General features: G+C 45.4%; 1 protein-coding gene across 1 annotated transcript in view; it reads left to right on the top strand.

The window, feature by feature from the left end:
• The first annotated feature begins 6,574 nt into the window (after positions 1–6,574).
• The window catches only part of LOC111858366 (unconventional myosin-X-like), a 74,941-nt gene continuing 64,954 nt past the window's right edge, over positions 6,575–16,561 (top strand). The window contains exon 1 of the mRNA XM_023840108.2: positions 6,575–6,969. Within this exon, the coding sequence (XP_023695876.2) occupies positions 6,949–6,969 (21 nt within the window). The 5' untranslated portion in view covers positions 6,575–6,948. The remainder of the gene's footprint in view (positions 6,970–16,561) is intronic.

Here is a 16,561-nt window from a genome sequence, read left to right on the forward strand (position 1 = left end):
TCAGAATTTATTTACAGAGCACATTTAACACAACAGAGGTAGACCAAAGTGGTGCATGAAATCGGACAAATCTAAGACAAATAGGAATTAAGAACAAAAACACAATAAAAGCTGAAAAAAGTTCATGAAGCATGAGAAATCGATCAGTAAGAATAAGATACAAAAAAATTCCAGGAATGTTATTAGGAATGTGCTTCTCCCCCGATTAGGCTGACAGGATGATGGATGGCGTTTTGGACAAAGCACCTGTACCACAAGAATAAGCAAATACACAGGCTGACGGGACAGTCGAAGATCTTTGTTTTCTCAGGAGGTGAGTGTGCTCTGGCAGCCCCAGGGGATGTGGATGCACGAGGGTCTTAAGGTGAAATAAAGTCTTTGCTCCGAACTAAAATTAATATATTATTGCTGAATGCTTATGACTGCCGAAATGAAATGTACATTTGTTTTTATGCAGCGTTAATTTCAACCAGTATAACAGAAGGGTGTCCTTTCGTTCTTATATGCTTTAAACTGATGTTAATGAGTTCACAGATAGATCTGAGCTTAAGTCCCGTCAGCTGCACACTCGGACACTTGTGCGTTCATCCCATCAGACAGAAAGATGGAGCTCAGAACTCAGGTAAACATCGATGCAGCTCACGAAGAACCTTCCGCAATCTCCCCCGGCTCCCCGGTCCCAAAAGAGGCCATCCCGCATGGGTATCCCATTCAGGTTGCCATGCTGAGAGGTGATATAGTATTTGGCTGAGTGCATATTGTGTATATCACCACCACTGCTTTGATTATTACATTTCATGTCAAGCTCTGCAAAGATAAGGATTTATGACAGCTTATTGAATAGGGTCTGGCAGTGTGGCCTGTTCAGGGAGTGAGGTAATCCCCCTGGTTTGTGCATCAGCAGCTGGGGGGCAGGTGATGAGCGTTTTTCATGCCTTTGGGGTACTGTATGCTAGTGATGAGGGAGAATGACGTTTCAAACGCCATGTGTACCTTCACTCGCCGCCTGGTTTAACAATGGCTCCAACAAAGCCATGGGGAGTGGATTACTGACGGACAGCTTGCAATAGTCTCACCTAACTTTTACCATGACCACCCCAACATTTGAATGGCCCTAACGATCATTAGCATGGCATTATGTGAAGACGGGCCTGGTTCGGTCTCGTTCTCCTCTTTGACTGAATGCGTGTACTTAAAACAGCAGAGACATAGAGGCCTGACTGATTGGTTGGTCTCGACACCTTGCCACTCAAAATATGTGCGTCCTTGACAGCAAAGCCAGCTCTGACGACTAATGAGTCCTGGGCGCTTTGTCTCCCAGTCTCCCGAGTCTCCTGAAAGGGAGAATTTTGCCTGATATTCCGCTGACCCTAAATTTAATTGCTGTCTCATTGCCAAGAGCATGAGACGACACGTCTACCAGCCATGAACAAAGTGTGTCGCGTTATCTGCGTTGCTATGCTGACAAATAGTGGAGATATACTGGGGTTCAGCTGCGGCCACCCGGCACCCTCTCTGTCACTGATTACCCAGAGGCACTAGCTTTTCCAGTGCTTGTCGCGTTCCTTTGTTCCTGTAGGGTGAGAGAGCTGAGGGCTGGGACTGATACGTGTGAATGGGGATCCGTCATTGAAACAGGCATATTAAACGGCCTATCGAGAAATCAGATCTTCGACAACACTTTTGTTCCTCTAGCACAATCTGAAGGAAGACACTGCCCCAGGACCCACCACCTGCATTAATACCATCCAGGGTCAGCTACTGGTTTACCTTTTTATTTAATTAGCTGATGCTATTTCCAAAGCAAGTATGGGTTAAGGGTCTGGCTCAAAGGCCCAGCAGTGATATGATCCCCCAGCTGATTAGGGGTCTCAATCCGCTGATCTTTCGGTCACTGGCACAGAGTTCGAATCCGCTGAGCTGCACACCAACCACACAAAGGAGGGCTGTGTTGATTGTGTGAGGCAACATATGACCAAGATAGGGCGCTCAAACCGCAATGCTAAAATATCTCTAACCAGAGTCGCACAATGAACTTCTGAGCTGCAGTATCTCTACGCCGCACTGAGCCCAAAGGCCACCAGCTACTGGAAACATAGCATCCTTAAAAAACTCACTCACCTGCTCTTTAACATCTTCATCAAGCCATCAAGGATCAGCTGGTTATTCAACTCAGAGCAGAGGTGGAAAGTTCAGGTCTGCAATGTATAAATCCAGACCAAGATTTAGTTTTCTCTTTGGATTTGCTGGTTGTCCGTTAGCATGTTAGGGATGAGAGACTGCATCCCTTACAGGGGACAAGAAAACCATAGATTTCAGTCTTCTAACTTTAAAGCTTATATTACATTTCCTAAAATATTCAGATGGTGAAAAAGGCGAAAAGCAGTTTGTCATTATTCAGGGCACTTAACAATCAATAAACATCTCGGATAAACCATCTGCAAGCACCTGGTCCTCAGAAAGGAAAGTATATTGATGGTGGGGGGGGGGGGGGGGGTCAATGATCCAACATGGATTATGGTCCATAGAGATATGAACCAAGTAGGTTGCAGGTTTCAGATTATGGGATGTTTTTTGAGGACTTTTATTGTTTTAACTAAAAAAGGTGATGCAATTATGTCACTATCTGTCAAAATGAAAAGAATATGTAACATTTACAAATGTATTTATCTGTTTGCTTACGATAGAGGATGAGTAGGTCCTAATGAGCAACTCGGTGTAGAACAGTGGGTTTTTTTTGGTGTGAAGGATATTTTCATTGTGTTCTGTAAAGGTTTCCTTCAAACGTACTGTGGTTTTTAAATATTCTCTCTAAATTGCCCTGTGATCCTGTCCAGTGTGTCCACTGCGTGGCTTCATAGATGTTGAAGATGGATGGATTATTTGTACACTGATCTCTGTGGATCCCCACTTCATTGATTTATTGGGGCTTTCCAGTGAACAGAGAATCGGTAGTTTTGTTGTTTGATTCTGGAGGCCTCTCTGATGGACGTTGAGTTTCTGATGGTCTTGAGTGTGGGGAGGTCTGGCCACCTGCTGGCTGTGGCGGGTCGGCACAGAGCTGCCGGTCTCTGGGCACTGGGGAGAGGAGGTTCGCCTTCTCCACACGCTTGTGCATTCAGGGCCAGCCCCCGTGCTGCTGTGCAGAGAAGAGGGCAGAGTCTCTAAGCGCTCATTACCGCCTCCTCAGTCGCAGGCGCATTTATCTTATTTCTGCTGTCTTATCTATTGTGGTCGGGATTAAAAATCTAATCTTGGCTGCTGAATTGTCCTCTGTGGTACTGATGACGTCGTCTGCAGGCCAGCCGGCGCCGGGATGCTTCGGGATGCTTCTGATGCCCATGTCAGGGTATTGCACTTTTCTGCCGCGTTTTCCTGTTCATGAATGTTTGTCAGATGCAGGATTACACTGACGTTTGGGAAATCCCCCAGTTATGAATATGAGAATGCCCAGAGGCCTCCCGCGAATCCTGTTTCACCGCAGACAGAACAACTGGTCTTTTAATCCCTGGTGGATACTTGAGGAGTATGAGGAGATTGAGAGTTTATCCCAAATACTTGACCATCCTTGTTAGTAGAGTGTCAGTTTCTAAAGCTTTTCCTGGAAAATAACCCGAGCAAATTTATTATCGAGCCAAAGTGACAAATAATATAAAAATTAAGCAATTAAGATGATGCACCTGAAAAAAAATATTAGGAGTTCCAGAAGAACGCTCCAATCATTTTTATGCTGGTCCAGAGCCTATACTGAGATGTACAGGGTGCCACACCACGCCAATTTGTCTCTCTCATGCATTCAGTATTGCTGCATTAACAGGAATCACCTACTGAAGGCTGATGTGGTGATATCTATTGCCCACCTAGTAAAGTAGCTTATTTGCAGCAATGGATAGGCTGGTTGCAGAATGTAAAAATCCAAACCAAGATTTTGTTCCAACCAACCACTTGAGTACTCTGAGACAGTGACTCTTTATACTCAACTGGATGGTTGAAACTAAATCTTGGTCTGGATTTTTACTTTCTGGACCTGAACTATCCACCTCTGTCCATTTACCACCTATTAACCACTTTAGCATTTACAGTCATGGTAATCCAGAACAAATTCTCATCCCATCCTTGATGAAGGTCACCTAAGAGTGGTTAGGAATTCTACTGCATGTGTCAGGGCACCTCTTCCTAAAGACCTACTGAAGCCTTTTGTACAGGTTTTTCTTGGGAACATGTCCTGAGCACTATGACCAACTGTGGGATACAGAGGACCAGGGAAACGGAATCATGGGTACATCACCTCAGTGACAGCACCACATAAATCATCCCGTTATTAGATTTGCATCCTCCGGAGTGAATCGTACCATTGATCCAGAGGACTCAGAAGCCTCTAATGTCTCCTAATGGGATGGCCTGGGGTCTGGGGACAGATTAAATGGTGTATTGTGTGTTTAAGCCACAACGAAATTTGAAATTCATGGGGGGGTGGGGTTGTTCTTTATTCATGTTAATTTTGTTTTTTTGGAATTTATTATTTTTAGTATCAATTTTATTACACTCTTGTATACTTCAGATTCATTAGATATCTAGTATAATATATTCCCTATCTAAACAGCACTGTCTCTGCTATACTCGTGGGCATCGTTATCCCTGAGTATTTTAATCCGAGCCCCGAGTATTTTTGCCCAGATGCTAATCTCCTTGAAAAAAAAAAAGTCAAGCCTCAGGTAAACTTGACTTAGCCTCTGATCTTTTCAATGGCTAGAAAGATTCCCTTTGGGGGGGTTAGGGCTGAAGGTGCCTGGGTGGCCCCCCCTTTCGCCCGAACGATTGAAACTGCCCCCGTTTTGAGGTTCTGGGTGCCTCAGCATCTGCTGACCATCTCAGCATCTGCTGGCAGTCCAAGCCTGTTTTTATAACACCTGCTGTCCCAACGCAGACAGAAGTTACTGGGGGGGGCAAGAAGATAATTGCTGACGTATCCAAGGTATTTTTGGTGGATTAAATCAAATATATAAATTGCTTTAAACCTGATATTCCAGGGATTTAAATCCTTTTCCCTGTGACTTTGGACCTTCCAACGCAGTTATATTGGGATCCTACCTTTAATCTCTCAAGAGCCAGGGCCTTCAGAAAGATTGAAAGTAACTGGGTCAAAGTCTGCCACTGCCTGAGGTGGAGGGTGTCCAAGAACGGGAATGATGGGTAATTCTGTCACATCCTGCCGGTTCAGTGAGACAGCCCCCGGCACGTGTTCCATTGTTACCCTGCCTCAGATTTTGCTCCCTGCTGACCAGCCTTCACTTGCCATTGCTGTCCTACCCCTCCCACATCAGCTCTCTCGCTTCAGAAACCTCTGCGTCTGCCCCCTCCATTCCTGCACAGATGATCTACTGATATTCACCATGTGCCCTGTAATGGACTGGCATCCCCTCCATGGTGAAGCCCAGCCTACTTCCCTAGACTGCGTAAGATAGGCTCCAGCCCCCCTGCAGCCCTGACCAGGATACTGTAAGTGGTTAGAATAGGAGTAGGGAACCTGATCCATGGGAAGCCGGTGCGGGTTTTTGGTATGACCTCTCAATCAGCCAGTAACAGTGGGTCCCCAGGACTTGAGAACCACTGCTTTATTATTGGCTGATTGAGAGGTCATCCCAAAAACCCACACCCACAGCTGGCCCTCCATGGATCAGGCCCGCCACCATTGGGTTAGGAGATGGATGGATGGATGGATGTACTTAATTTATTGGGGGCATAATGCACTTAGCCTCTTCACTTTCCCTTAAATTACATCAAGTCTTCAAATCAAACAAAATTCTTCACTGTTTTTTATTGTGGTTATTTTCTGACCTGATGGGGAACATAAAAATATGAATAATCCGAATCATTAGTGAGCAGTGAGTGTTTATGCTGAGCCACTACCAATAAGACACCCTGTCCTGGAAGTGAGGTGGCTGTCTGTCTGTTTCTTTTTGACACATGGGTACGATCGTTTTTTTTTCTTAATAGAATAAGGCAGTCCCTCCGTCACGCTTACCTTATTTTTCCTTGCTAAAGTGCCTTCTACACGCAAATGTGGGCTGATTGCCTACTCCATCCATTTATCGTTTTTTCATGTCCTTCAGGAGTGACATTTCTGCTGCCATGGAAACGCCGTTGGAGTCTTACGCCTTTTCTCAAACCGAGCAAGTGAGCCGCAGAACTGAATATTTCCTTATATAACACTTTTCTCTAATGCTGGAGCGTGAAATCCGACTGAATTATATTCGGCGTTGAAAACAAAGTCGATACTGTTGCGGAAGATATTTGAAATGATTGATGTAGTGCATTTTAAGTAAATTATTCTCTAAATTGTCTTAACATACCTGGAAACTCTTCTATTAGCCTACTTGTAGGGACTAGTGTGCTAAGAACGAAACATGAACGTCATAGCTATAAAAAAAAAACAGCATTACTAAAATGTTGCTAAAATTGTGTAAAGAAATATACATAATCCTGTCATAAGATGATGTTAATGTTGCGTGGGGGGCGGTGGGAGCGGCCGGGGCGGGGTTTTTACGTGAATCTCCGCCCTTTTATACTAAACCTTCAGTGAACCGGTTCTAAGTAATACACGCTGGATCTACAGTGGTGCACTGTTAATGAAAAGGTGCGGGAAAGGAGGTTTGCTGTGGACTAACGAATGTGTTCATTTTTCTTCGGTCGCCACAGGGATAAGAAGACAGCGGTCACGCAAATTGCGGTTGTCCTCTTATAAAGTGCAGCGTTCTGCAACTCGCCCTATTTCTTAGGCTGCCGATCCAACTGAAGGGAATGCGGATGGCAAGCCGTCTGTGTTAGGGTCGTGAATGGAAAGCGCCTGCAAGCTGCACTGTAATATCACCATTCAGCGCAAAAACCTTGGTATTGTTACCGTGTGATTACCGGAGCGACAGCCCTTTGGAAGCGGAACAGCTGGGAATGGATGCCTTCTTTGCTGAGGTACAGTATGGTTTATATTTTATATAATTTATTTATTCCGTGTACAGCAAACCGTGACAATCGTGCATTCAAATCAAGAAGCACAAACTCAGTTCTAACACAAGTGGTTAACGATTTGCAGCTGGTTAACGTGTGTTCCGAAAACGTGGGGCTAAAAATTTAAGTATTGATTGGTTTCTATCACACGCATTTTCGTGCTACCTTCCGTTTTTAAGAAGTGAGAATGTGAAGTCACACCTTGGGCGACAGTTGTCGTCTGTGTCTAACGGTCACCGGATCAGCTGGATCGGATAAACGCGTGTATATGAAAACGCACCCGGCTTGCTTATAGAAATATGCGCTAGATCTGTCGTTTTGGGTGACTGGGATTGGGGGGTATCGGCGGTCCCATCCGTGCGCTATCGCTCCAGTAGCCCCCTGTAAGGCGTACGTTATGCATCTTGGCGTGGCCAGGTGATCTGGATTGTCCGCATAGTTGGTAGCATGCAGGAGCATGCGGATCTCTGGGTGACAGGCTGTGGGATGCCAGCATCCGTGATCGAGGATCTGCAAACATGTATCATGCGTGTGCCCGCTTAGCGATGGATGAGCAGCACGCGCCTTACGGAAAGGACGCGGCTGTTTTCCTCCCAGCAAAATGCATGCAATCGTGTCTTATAATAAAAAATCAGCAGAGCACACATAGCCGCCCAAGGTGACTTTTTCTTGGCGCCAAGTTTATAACATTTATGGTTTAGAATAGCCAGCAGCGATTAATATTTGCATTAGATTATAGCAAAAGCTGACAGCATTTCTTTACTCGCAAATTCAATATTTTTCCCGTATCAGCCGAGAATTTTGATGACACTGGTATGGGCCGTTTATTCCCCTGAGGAAAGGAGAGAAAACAAAGCCACACGTAGCGCCAGGTCGTCATTTTACTGATTCTGCACACACGGGATTGGGCCTCACCAGACATCACACCAACATTATTTTGATCATTAACATGATTTTAAAAATGGCACACCTTGTTTGCCACTATCCATGCAAGGGAACTTCATGATTCTGGCTGGTAAGGGCGGGTCCTGTCATGATGTCAGATGAAGGTGCACCTAAACGTTTTGAGGCTCAAGTTCAAGATGGTTGTTCACTTGAATGCAGTCCAGTCTCCAACCCCCCCCCCCCCCCCCCCCCCCCCCGCCAGGGCACTGATGGGTCCCTATTTAATCACCTCCCTTAGACACCCTCCTTTGCCTGGAGGGCTCTCTGCCACTTTCTGGGGAGGGCTGAGGAGTTGGTTAGGGTCAGTCTTCGTACTACTCACAAAATTAAACCCTCTAACTGGGGTAGCTTACACTGAACCATGTGTGATGTAAGATGTTTGGCAGTAATAATTTATGTTAGGGGCTCTAATCCATTCACGTATAGCGAGTCGGTGAATTAATTTATTTGGGTGACAGTTAATCCACGCTGCTTGCAGAGAGCAGTGTGTAACTGTCAGTTCCTTGACTGGTCTGTGATCAGTGATATGTTTCCTCAGTTTTTATTAACGTCCTCCTTGACAGAGTACCTGTTTGTCCAGCTCCCGCCCCTGGACACGGTGGGAATTCTGGGGTCCGCATTATGGCCATTGCTATGCTATGGTCGTTTCATGCCAGCATTGGTTTCCTGCCAGTACTGGTTTCCTGCCGTCGCTCCCCCGACACCTCCACGACCCACCTTGGTGACGGAGGTGCAGGGATTTGTGTCTTGGCTGAGCTCACACACCCTAAAAAAAACACCCCGTCTGCGCGATTGCGGAATGTCAGCCTCGAGGACAGCCTGCAGGTTTCCCCGTTCACCTGGGTCCTAGTGTCCACCAATGTGAACTTACTGCGTACGGATCCACTGGCCACCAGTGCCAGACGGGGCGTAGACGTTGAGGTGGCAATCGATCAATATGTTTTATTATCACTTTCACTCGCGGCAGTGCTATGCATTTCATTACGCTTCTTCTTTAATCAAGTGCAAGGTATCTTAAGCAGAAAGAAAGGCATCTACAAAGCTAATAGGCTTCCTGGGAGAATCTTTAGAAGCTTTACCTTTTAGTGCCTGTGCAGCAGACTTAATGAGGATTAAATTATATAATCTAAGTGACTGATGTTTTGGGGGCATATGTAAGCAGGTGGTGAGTTCACAGCTCTAGTGAATATTCAGACGTTATAATTCAGATGCAACTTCCAGTAAAAGTGAAGCGACAGTAAGATTGGATGCTCTGAGGAGGCAGTGAAACTCGGAGGCAGGGTCACTGCTTGTGGAAACGAAAAGGAGTTTGTATCTTTCTGGTTTTGCAGCTTTTTTTTTTAGTTTTGCCTCTGAAGAGGCAGCCAGGCCCATTGTCCCGTGAGGACATCTGTGGTCGGGGAGGAACAGGGGGGCTTCAGTCTGTGACCCTGGCAGGCGTGTGGTCTGGCAGCACAGGTCCAAAGCTGCATGGTGCTGAACAGAGAGAGGATGGCCGTTACTTTGGACCCTGCCTCCCCAAACCCGCCCAGCCTTCTTCAGAGGCGAGGAGGCACAGCCTGCACTTTGTGTGGATGCCCGGAGTTGGAGAGACGGCGGGGGGACAGTTATGAGTTGGTGGGGACTGGGGGGGGGGTGGGGAAGTGGCCGAGTGGATGTTTAGCTTTAGGTCTCTGACTGTCTTAATCCTACCTAAACAGTCTCGCCGTGTGGCCTTTGAAAGGCAGGTGTGAAATGATGTGAAACCACTGGAAAGCCACACCCACCTCTTGAAAGCCACGCCCACCCCATGGAAAGCCACGCCCACCCAAACTCATCCGTTCATTGGGACATGGATGCCTATGATATCATCCTCTGATCAAGAGTCCCCTCCCCTAATCATGCTAGAAGGCTTGAAAACATATGCTGGGTGGGACTACTACATGCTGCCAATGACCAACATCTTAAACCAACGGCAACCAATAAAGTTCAAGTTCAAAGGTTAATTCCACCCTCCATGGGTTTCAAATCCTTGTTTTATTTTTTCAGACCTTGGCTCCATTTTCTGATCATTTGGGGGGAGCAGACTGCTGGCATAGAAGAAGGTACCCAAAGCCATGTGTCCACACTGACTGATCTGCTCCTGCCCGTCTGGGCATTTTTCTGTCACTAGAGGGCAGCAGGCAGTTTAGGGCAAGGTCATAAGTTATGTTCACTCCAGCTGGTTGCCTGTTGCCTCTCCCCATCAGGGACACTGCTATTTTATGCTTGGGCAGGCCGATTACACGGTGAAATCCAATTAAACCTTCCACATTGGGCTGTTTCACAGCTGTGGGGTAGATTTAGGGTAGATTGTGGTCTCTCTATTGACCTCTATTATGCTTTATGCTACATACTGTGTTAGACGCTATTACACAAGCTATACTTTTGGAGTTCCCAGTCACAGGTTGGTAGTCGGTTTGATTCACTGCTTTGGCTTTTTACACCAGTCTTCCTTCTTGGGGGTACATTCTTTGCCGTTTAATTAAAAATAGCTTAATTTGGCTGGAATGTGTGTGGGTGGTGCAGTGTCCTGCCCTCCAGTTGTCCTTTTGACGTTGGGTAGTGTATGTGGCTTCCACCCAAGGTGCAAATGAATAAACCGAATGTAAAACCAAGCAAACGAAAGGCCATTGTAGTACCTCTTTACTCTCACCTTGAACTCCATCTTTCCTCAAAACTGGAATTGAAAAAGTTAGCCAAATATAGCCACTATTTGCTTCCCCTGCTTCCAGGGATCCCTATTCTGGTACTTAGCATAGTAGTATGACTTTTTATCACTTCTAGGAGCAAAGCGCTTTTAATGTCCTCTGCTCGCTGGAATGATGTCAGGAAGAAAGAGCCTCTTTAGGTCTGTCAGCAGGTAACTGGGATTAAGAAAATGCCGGAAAGGGAAGAGAGGATGTGCGAGTTGGACGTAAAGCTCACCCTCTCTGATGTGCAGTGCCAGTCAACGTGTTAGATGACACAGGCAACTGCCTAGAACACCAATTTCTGAGGGGGCGCTGACTTAGCAATGGTCCCTCTATGCCCTGCAACTGGAAGGTTGCTTGTTCAAGCCTCAACCTTAGCAGAATAGTTACATCTCCTTTGGACCCTTGAGCAAGGCCTTTAATCTGCCCGTAATGCTCTAGGGTGCCGGGTAAATGAGCTGACCCTTGCACTTGGACCCCAAGCTGTATGTGTCAAAGGAGAGCATGCTGGGATATATGCAAAGAAGCACTCCAATGTTCTTGTGCAAATGGTAAATGGTAAATAAAGCATCATTTAATGTCAGGTGTGTAGACTTCAGTGTGTCTGGGGCTTCGCTCTATTGTCTGTGCTGACTTGCTGGGTGAATCAGCTCAGTGCTGGTCTCTGAGGACCTGCTTTCCCTTCCAAAGGTTGCTTGCCTCAGCTGGATTAAAGTAGCCCTTGGATGGCAGAGTGCTGCTTGCACCCTGGTCAGCAGGCTGTGACCCCCCCCCCAGGAGAACAATGCAGCACCGTCATAATTATGCTGCAGAGAGAAATGCAGCAATGTTTGCCCCCCCTGTGTCCAAGCTGCTTCTTCCTGCAGTCCGAACGTGCAATTTTGGCACCTGCAAGATCGCCTGTTTTGAGTAAATGCACTATGCTGGCTGGAGTAAATGATTTTTATCCAAAGTGATACACAAACCATATGGATTCAATCGTCTTTAAGTTTAAATGCTTTTGTCACAACAGAAACCTGGATCTTACCTTAACCACTATTCCACCTGCTGCTCTATATCCCGATCGCATGCCTTCTGGGACTTTTCCAGCTAATCCATCCAGAATAGCTGTTATTGTGTCCTGCTCTGCCGGCTCGGGGATTGATGGGTTCCTGGCTGAAGAGAGTGGGCTTGCACAGTGAAGAGTGAAGATAATCCTCTTCTCCACAGCACTCTGTCAGTGAGTTATTGAGGGACCCAAAAAAAACACCCGAATCCCATGTTACCACTTTGCAATATATGTGGTTCGGTCATTTGCTGAGAAATGGCTTTTATTTCCATAGTGTCGAGTTTAAACATCACCCTGACAACTCTGCCATTTCCCACCATTTCTGATGGTCAATATTCTTTGTTTAATTCAGAATCAGCACAGGAGGCCCGTCTTTGTGCACCTGCATTTGTAGCTGATATTTGAGGTTTTATTTACCTCTTTACCTGCCCAACACTAGAAAAACCGTGACTGACCGTATTTGCAGCTGAGAATTGACTTCCACTCCTCATGCTTTCTGGGGTAAAATAGGACCCCCCCCCCCACTGGAGTTTTCTGGAATGTGATATGAAGTTTATGGCTTTCGAAAAACAATATGGAAGGTCGGGCTAGGCAATTCATCAAATTTTTATTTCAATTACGATCTTGGTTTCCAGTGGTTATCAAAATTAATCGAGAGAAGACAATTATTGTGCCGCATTTTGTCTCGCACTGATGCTTGATTATAAGTCCAGCGCATAAATCCATCCACTTTTTATTTGTTTCTCAGCTGAATTATTTTTAGAGTCCAAGTACATCCACTGTTTAAAACTCAAGATTTTTTTTAAGTTAATTAAATGCATGATATTTCCAAAGTCCATGAGTAATCGTGTTTTATCACTGTGATCGCAATATTGACCAAAATAGTCATGATTTTGTTTTTTGCCATAATAGAGCAGCCCTAATGGAAGGTGCACAGACTAAACCATCATTCATAACTGCATTTCTAAAGTGTGGTTGGTGTGAATGCAAAGCATATGCCTGGAAGCCCAAAGAATTTGTCTAGTACAGGGCACTCACACATGGGCAGTTTGGAGTTGTGAGCCCTCCTACGTCACAGGTCTTTGGACTGCAGGACTCATAGGAGAAATATACACATAAATTATAAACCTGGAGGAAGAGACAATAGCTTTATTCACTGAGCCACCAATCAAACTTGAAAGCCCTTTTCAAAGTACAGACATCGGTCCCTTGACTTGTTGACTTTCGCTAATAAGATTGCAGACAACTGACTTGCTTTGTATGCATCACCATCCCTCCAAACAGCCTCAATACTTTTTCAGAGGCGCAATTCCTCAGTTCCTGGTCAAAGGTAGGGCAGATGTCTACTCACAAATGGACTGCAGGCCATTCGTCACCTAGGAGTGTCCCCCAGCCTCTTACACAGTGAAAGATGGATCACCCGTACTGGCCTATTATTGAAGGCAGTGCAGTCACGTTTATTCCTTTCTGTGAGATGCCAAAAAATCCTGCTTGTCTCATCAAGATTTAGGTTCGCCTGGCTGCTTTAGGGAGGGACGATTTATCATCTTGCGCTGTGTTAATGAGCTGGTGCCCAACAGGAATCCTGGATTACTGCAAAGGGCTATGACCGCTGAATGTTTTCAGGAGGAGCCTTTGTACCATCAGGGGTTAGTTTCATGGACCACAACCATAGGGAGTGCATGGCTGTTTCAGACATGGCTGATTATGCTTGGCACAGGCCATTGTTTTTCTTGGGATAATAGACGAATCGCCAGTAAATCACAGCTGAACCTAGCATTAGCTTAGCGGATGTCCAGAGTTTGTGCTGTTGTAGTTTATCAAGGGCGTAGCACTAAAAGGGCGACGTTTGCGAATCCCACTAATTAGAGGAAAGGGACAGACCTCTCAGAGTGAACAATGGGAGGTGTCAGGCAGTCAGTGTCCATATTTTCTTTTATATCTTTGGGTTGAAATGACAGCAACATGTTAGCACGCGCTCAACAGGAAGTGGGACTGAAAGATGCCTGTTTGTCAGGCTAAAATGCTGTTGATGGAACCTCAAAAGGTTTTTTTACACAGACGGGGAGAGCTCACCTTGGGTCCTCTTTTATTTGACCTACTTAGCACACAACTTCTTTTGTGTGTGAATAATTGATTTGAACAAATCACATCAGGGAGGTTTGTACTCTGAAGGAACTCAGTCCGGATGTTTTACCCGATGCTTCTTCAAGTCGACTTTTTTTTTTCTTTCTAAAACAGATGAGCACAATTATTTTGTGCTTATCCTTCCAGTAAAGAGTGAAACTCTCTGGGAACCTCCTTGGTACCATTTCTAGTTATTTTATGTGAGAAACTGTCCCTGTTGGCCAACTCTGTGGGGCCATCTGTAGCTAGTTGGATGAGCGCCTGATCTACGAGTCGGAGAGTTGGCTTTGAAAACGGCATCGGAACTGTTTGGGAAGGTGATGAGCGGAAGAAAAGATCTTAGTGAGCCCGCAACACAAAGCAGGTGACAGAACTGGGTTATGGGAGACATTTTGAGGTACGATTGTTCTGGGGTTGGTGGCAGAGTAGGTAGTACTGATGCTGGGAGATATTTAAGTCTTGAAGATATGAAAGGCAGTGACATAAAAAGCATGAACTAGCAGAAAGTTCCTCTGCTCTTACTGCGCAACTGCAAGGTGAGGGAAGAAGGTTTTTTTTTCTAGAGAATTCTTGCTATGTTGCTGAGCACTGCTGGGGTGTCCTGGTTCCGGAGGTTTCTAACTGAATTGGAGCAAGAGCTCATATACAAAGCTGGGCTGGAGGTTCTATGTTTAAATTACTGGAGGCAAATTTGTGTGAAAGACTGGAGGCATGAAAATCTGGTAAAACTCTTAGTGCATAATGCTTAGGTCAGCGATTGTCAAGCTCCTCAGGGAGAGGAATGGGGATTTTTGACAGTTAGGTAGATTGGATCCGGTGATGTAAATCTTCAGTGGAGCCATAACATGGTTCTGTGAATTTAGGGACGCGTGCTTTATTCCTGAAGCTGACGGGGTTTTTTTCAAAGGAGCATGATTCATATTTCACTGCATAGTAAGTCTGTGGTTTAAAGGCATTCAAGGGGTTGTCATAAAGAGTTTTGAGATCGTATGAGTGGTTTGAGAGTGATGCCCTGATGAGGAAATTTCGGCTGATATATTTGTGGCTAATATTACAGATAGCGATATTCGGCAGCAGTGAAGCTCACCGATCGGGATCGGGCGGCTTTGCCTGCAGTGAAACATGCTGATGTTGCTGGTGCTGATTACTGGAATGTTGATACATTGTTTTTTATCCCCAGTGGAAAATGAAAGATCGATCTGCAGGCCAGATTTCAGAATGAAATAAAAACGTGTCACGTGCCCTGTGAAGCCATCTTGTGGGCCGTATCTAGCTGGCAGGCCAGTACTTTGAGACCTTTGAGACCTCGTCTAAGTGGTGAACGACCCGACAAAATCCCTCGTTCTCCGCTATGGAAAATACCTACAGAGATTATTTGCTGCAGAGGGGGGTCAGAGTGTATCATTGTCAAAAATACTGACCAGTACAGTCATTTTGAGAGTTTTGCAGAGGTGTCAGAATCACTGGCTTTCCATACCTCTCAGTAACAATGATCTCATCCTCATGATTCACCAGCTCCTGTGTGTGTCTGGACCCTTCTGTGTAATGAGGAGGTACAGGATGGTGTAGCCCTGTGACCCTCATCGGATGGGCCCTTTGTTGGAGTTAGATGGTGCTGAAAACACAAATTGCGGCCTGTAGCGACATTAAAAATAAACACCTGCATGCACGCATTGCAAGAGTGGGAGCTGCAGTGGCGCATGCCTTCTATTCATGGCGATAAATGGTCTAATTACAAGTTACTCTAATGACATGTTTGAAAGAAACAACATAAAGTTGCCTTTGTGCGTCATAGCAATGAGATTCATCCTAAAAAATACATGTGCTCATTACAATTGTGGCCCCTGGATAATCTGTCAGTTTCATTAAGATCTCATTTGCTCTGAATACCTGTGATTTTTCACATGCTTTCCTGTTTCCATGGTAGCAACAGCAACAGACCCATTTATCTGGTGGTGTCACTGATGGATTATGGTTGGTTCCCTGGTTCTGAAGCCTCTTTTTTCCCTTATATTTACTGTGGTAACTACAGTTCCTCAGCCAAATACACAGAGCATTAAAATATCATCTGCTCTGTTTATGTCCTGGTGCTGGTCCTTACTTTCCATCCCCGCATCCATTCATCTCCTAACCGCTTCTCCTGGTCATGGGGGGGTCTGGAGACTGTGTGACATCGGGCACAGGGCTGGGGTACCTGGACTCATTTTTGTCTCAGTATGGATCTTTCACTCTTTAAGCAGAATAAAAAGGTGTTATTCACCCTGCCGTTTATTCAATTCAGTAACACAAATGATAATAATTATTTCATTTTTGTGGTTAATGCACATAGTGCTTATGTGATTCATTTTCTGGCATTCATTTAAGGGCTTTGAGCAACCCACCCCACCCCCCCACTCCCTCTCCCCCAGGAGCACTAGATAAATGGTTGACCTTGCACTCGCACCACAAGCTTCACTCTCACCTGAACATCTCAAAGTAGAGAAGATGGGATATGCAAGAACACAAGCTTTTCCAGTGTACAAATGGTGTGTAAAGTTACATTCCTTGACATGAATCGGAATTCATGGAAAACTGCTGAGTTAAAGATTTTAATTTAAATATCTCAATGTACTAATGTTGGTGTGAAACGTGGGGGAGGCATGGTGGTGCATTGGCTAGCATTCTTGCCTTATTCCTCTGGGACATGGGTTCAGGTCTCTGCCAGGGATCTGTGGAGTTTGCATGT

The sequence above is a fragment of the Paramormyrops kingsleyae genome, chromosome 16 (assembly GCF_048594095.1).
Source record: "Paramormyrops kingsleyae isolate MSU_618 chromosome 16, PKINGS_0.4, whole genome shotgun sequence".
Lineage (NCBI taxonomy): Eukaryota > Metazoa > Chordata > Actinopteri > Osteoglossiformes > Mormyridae > Paramormyrops > Paramormyrops kingsleyae.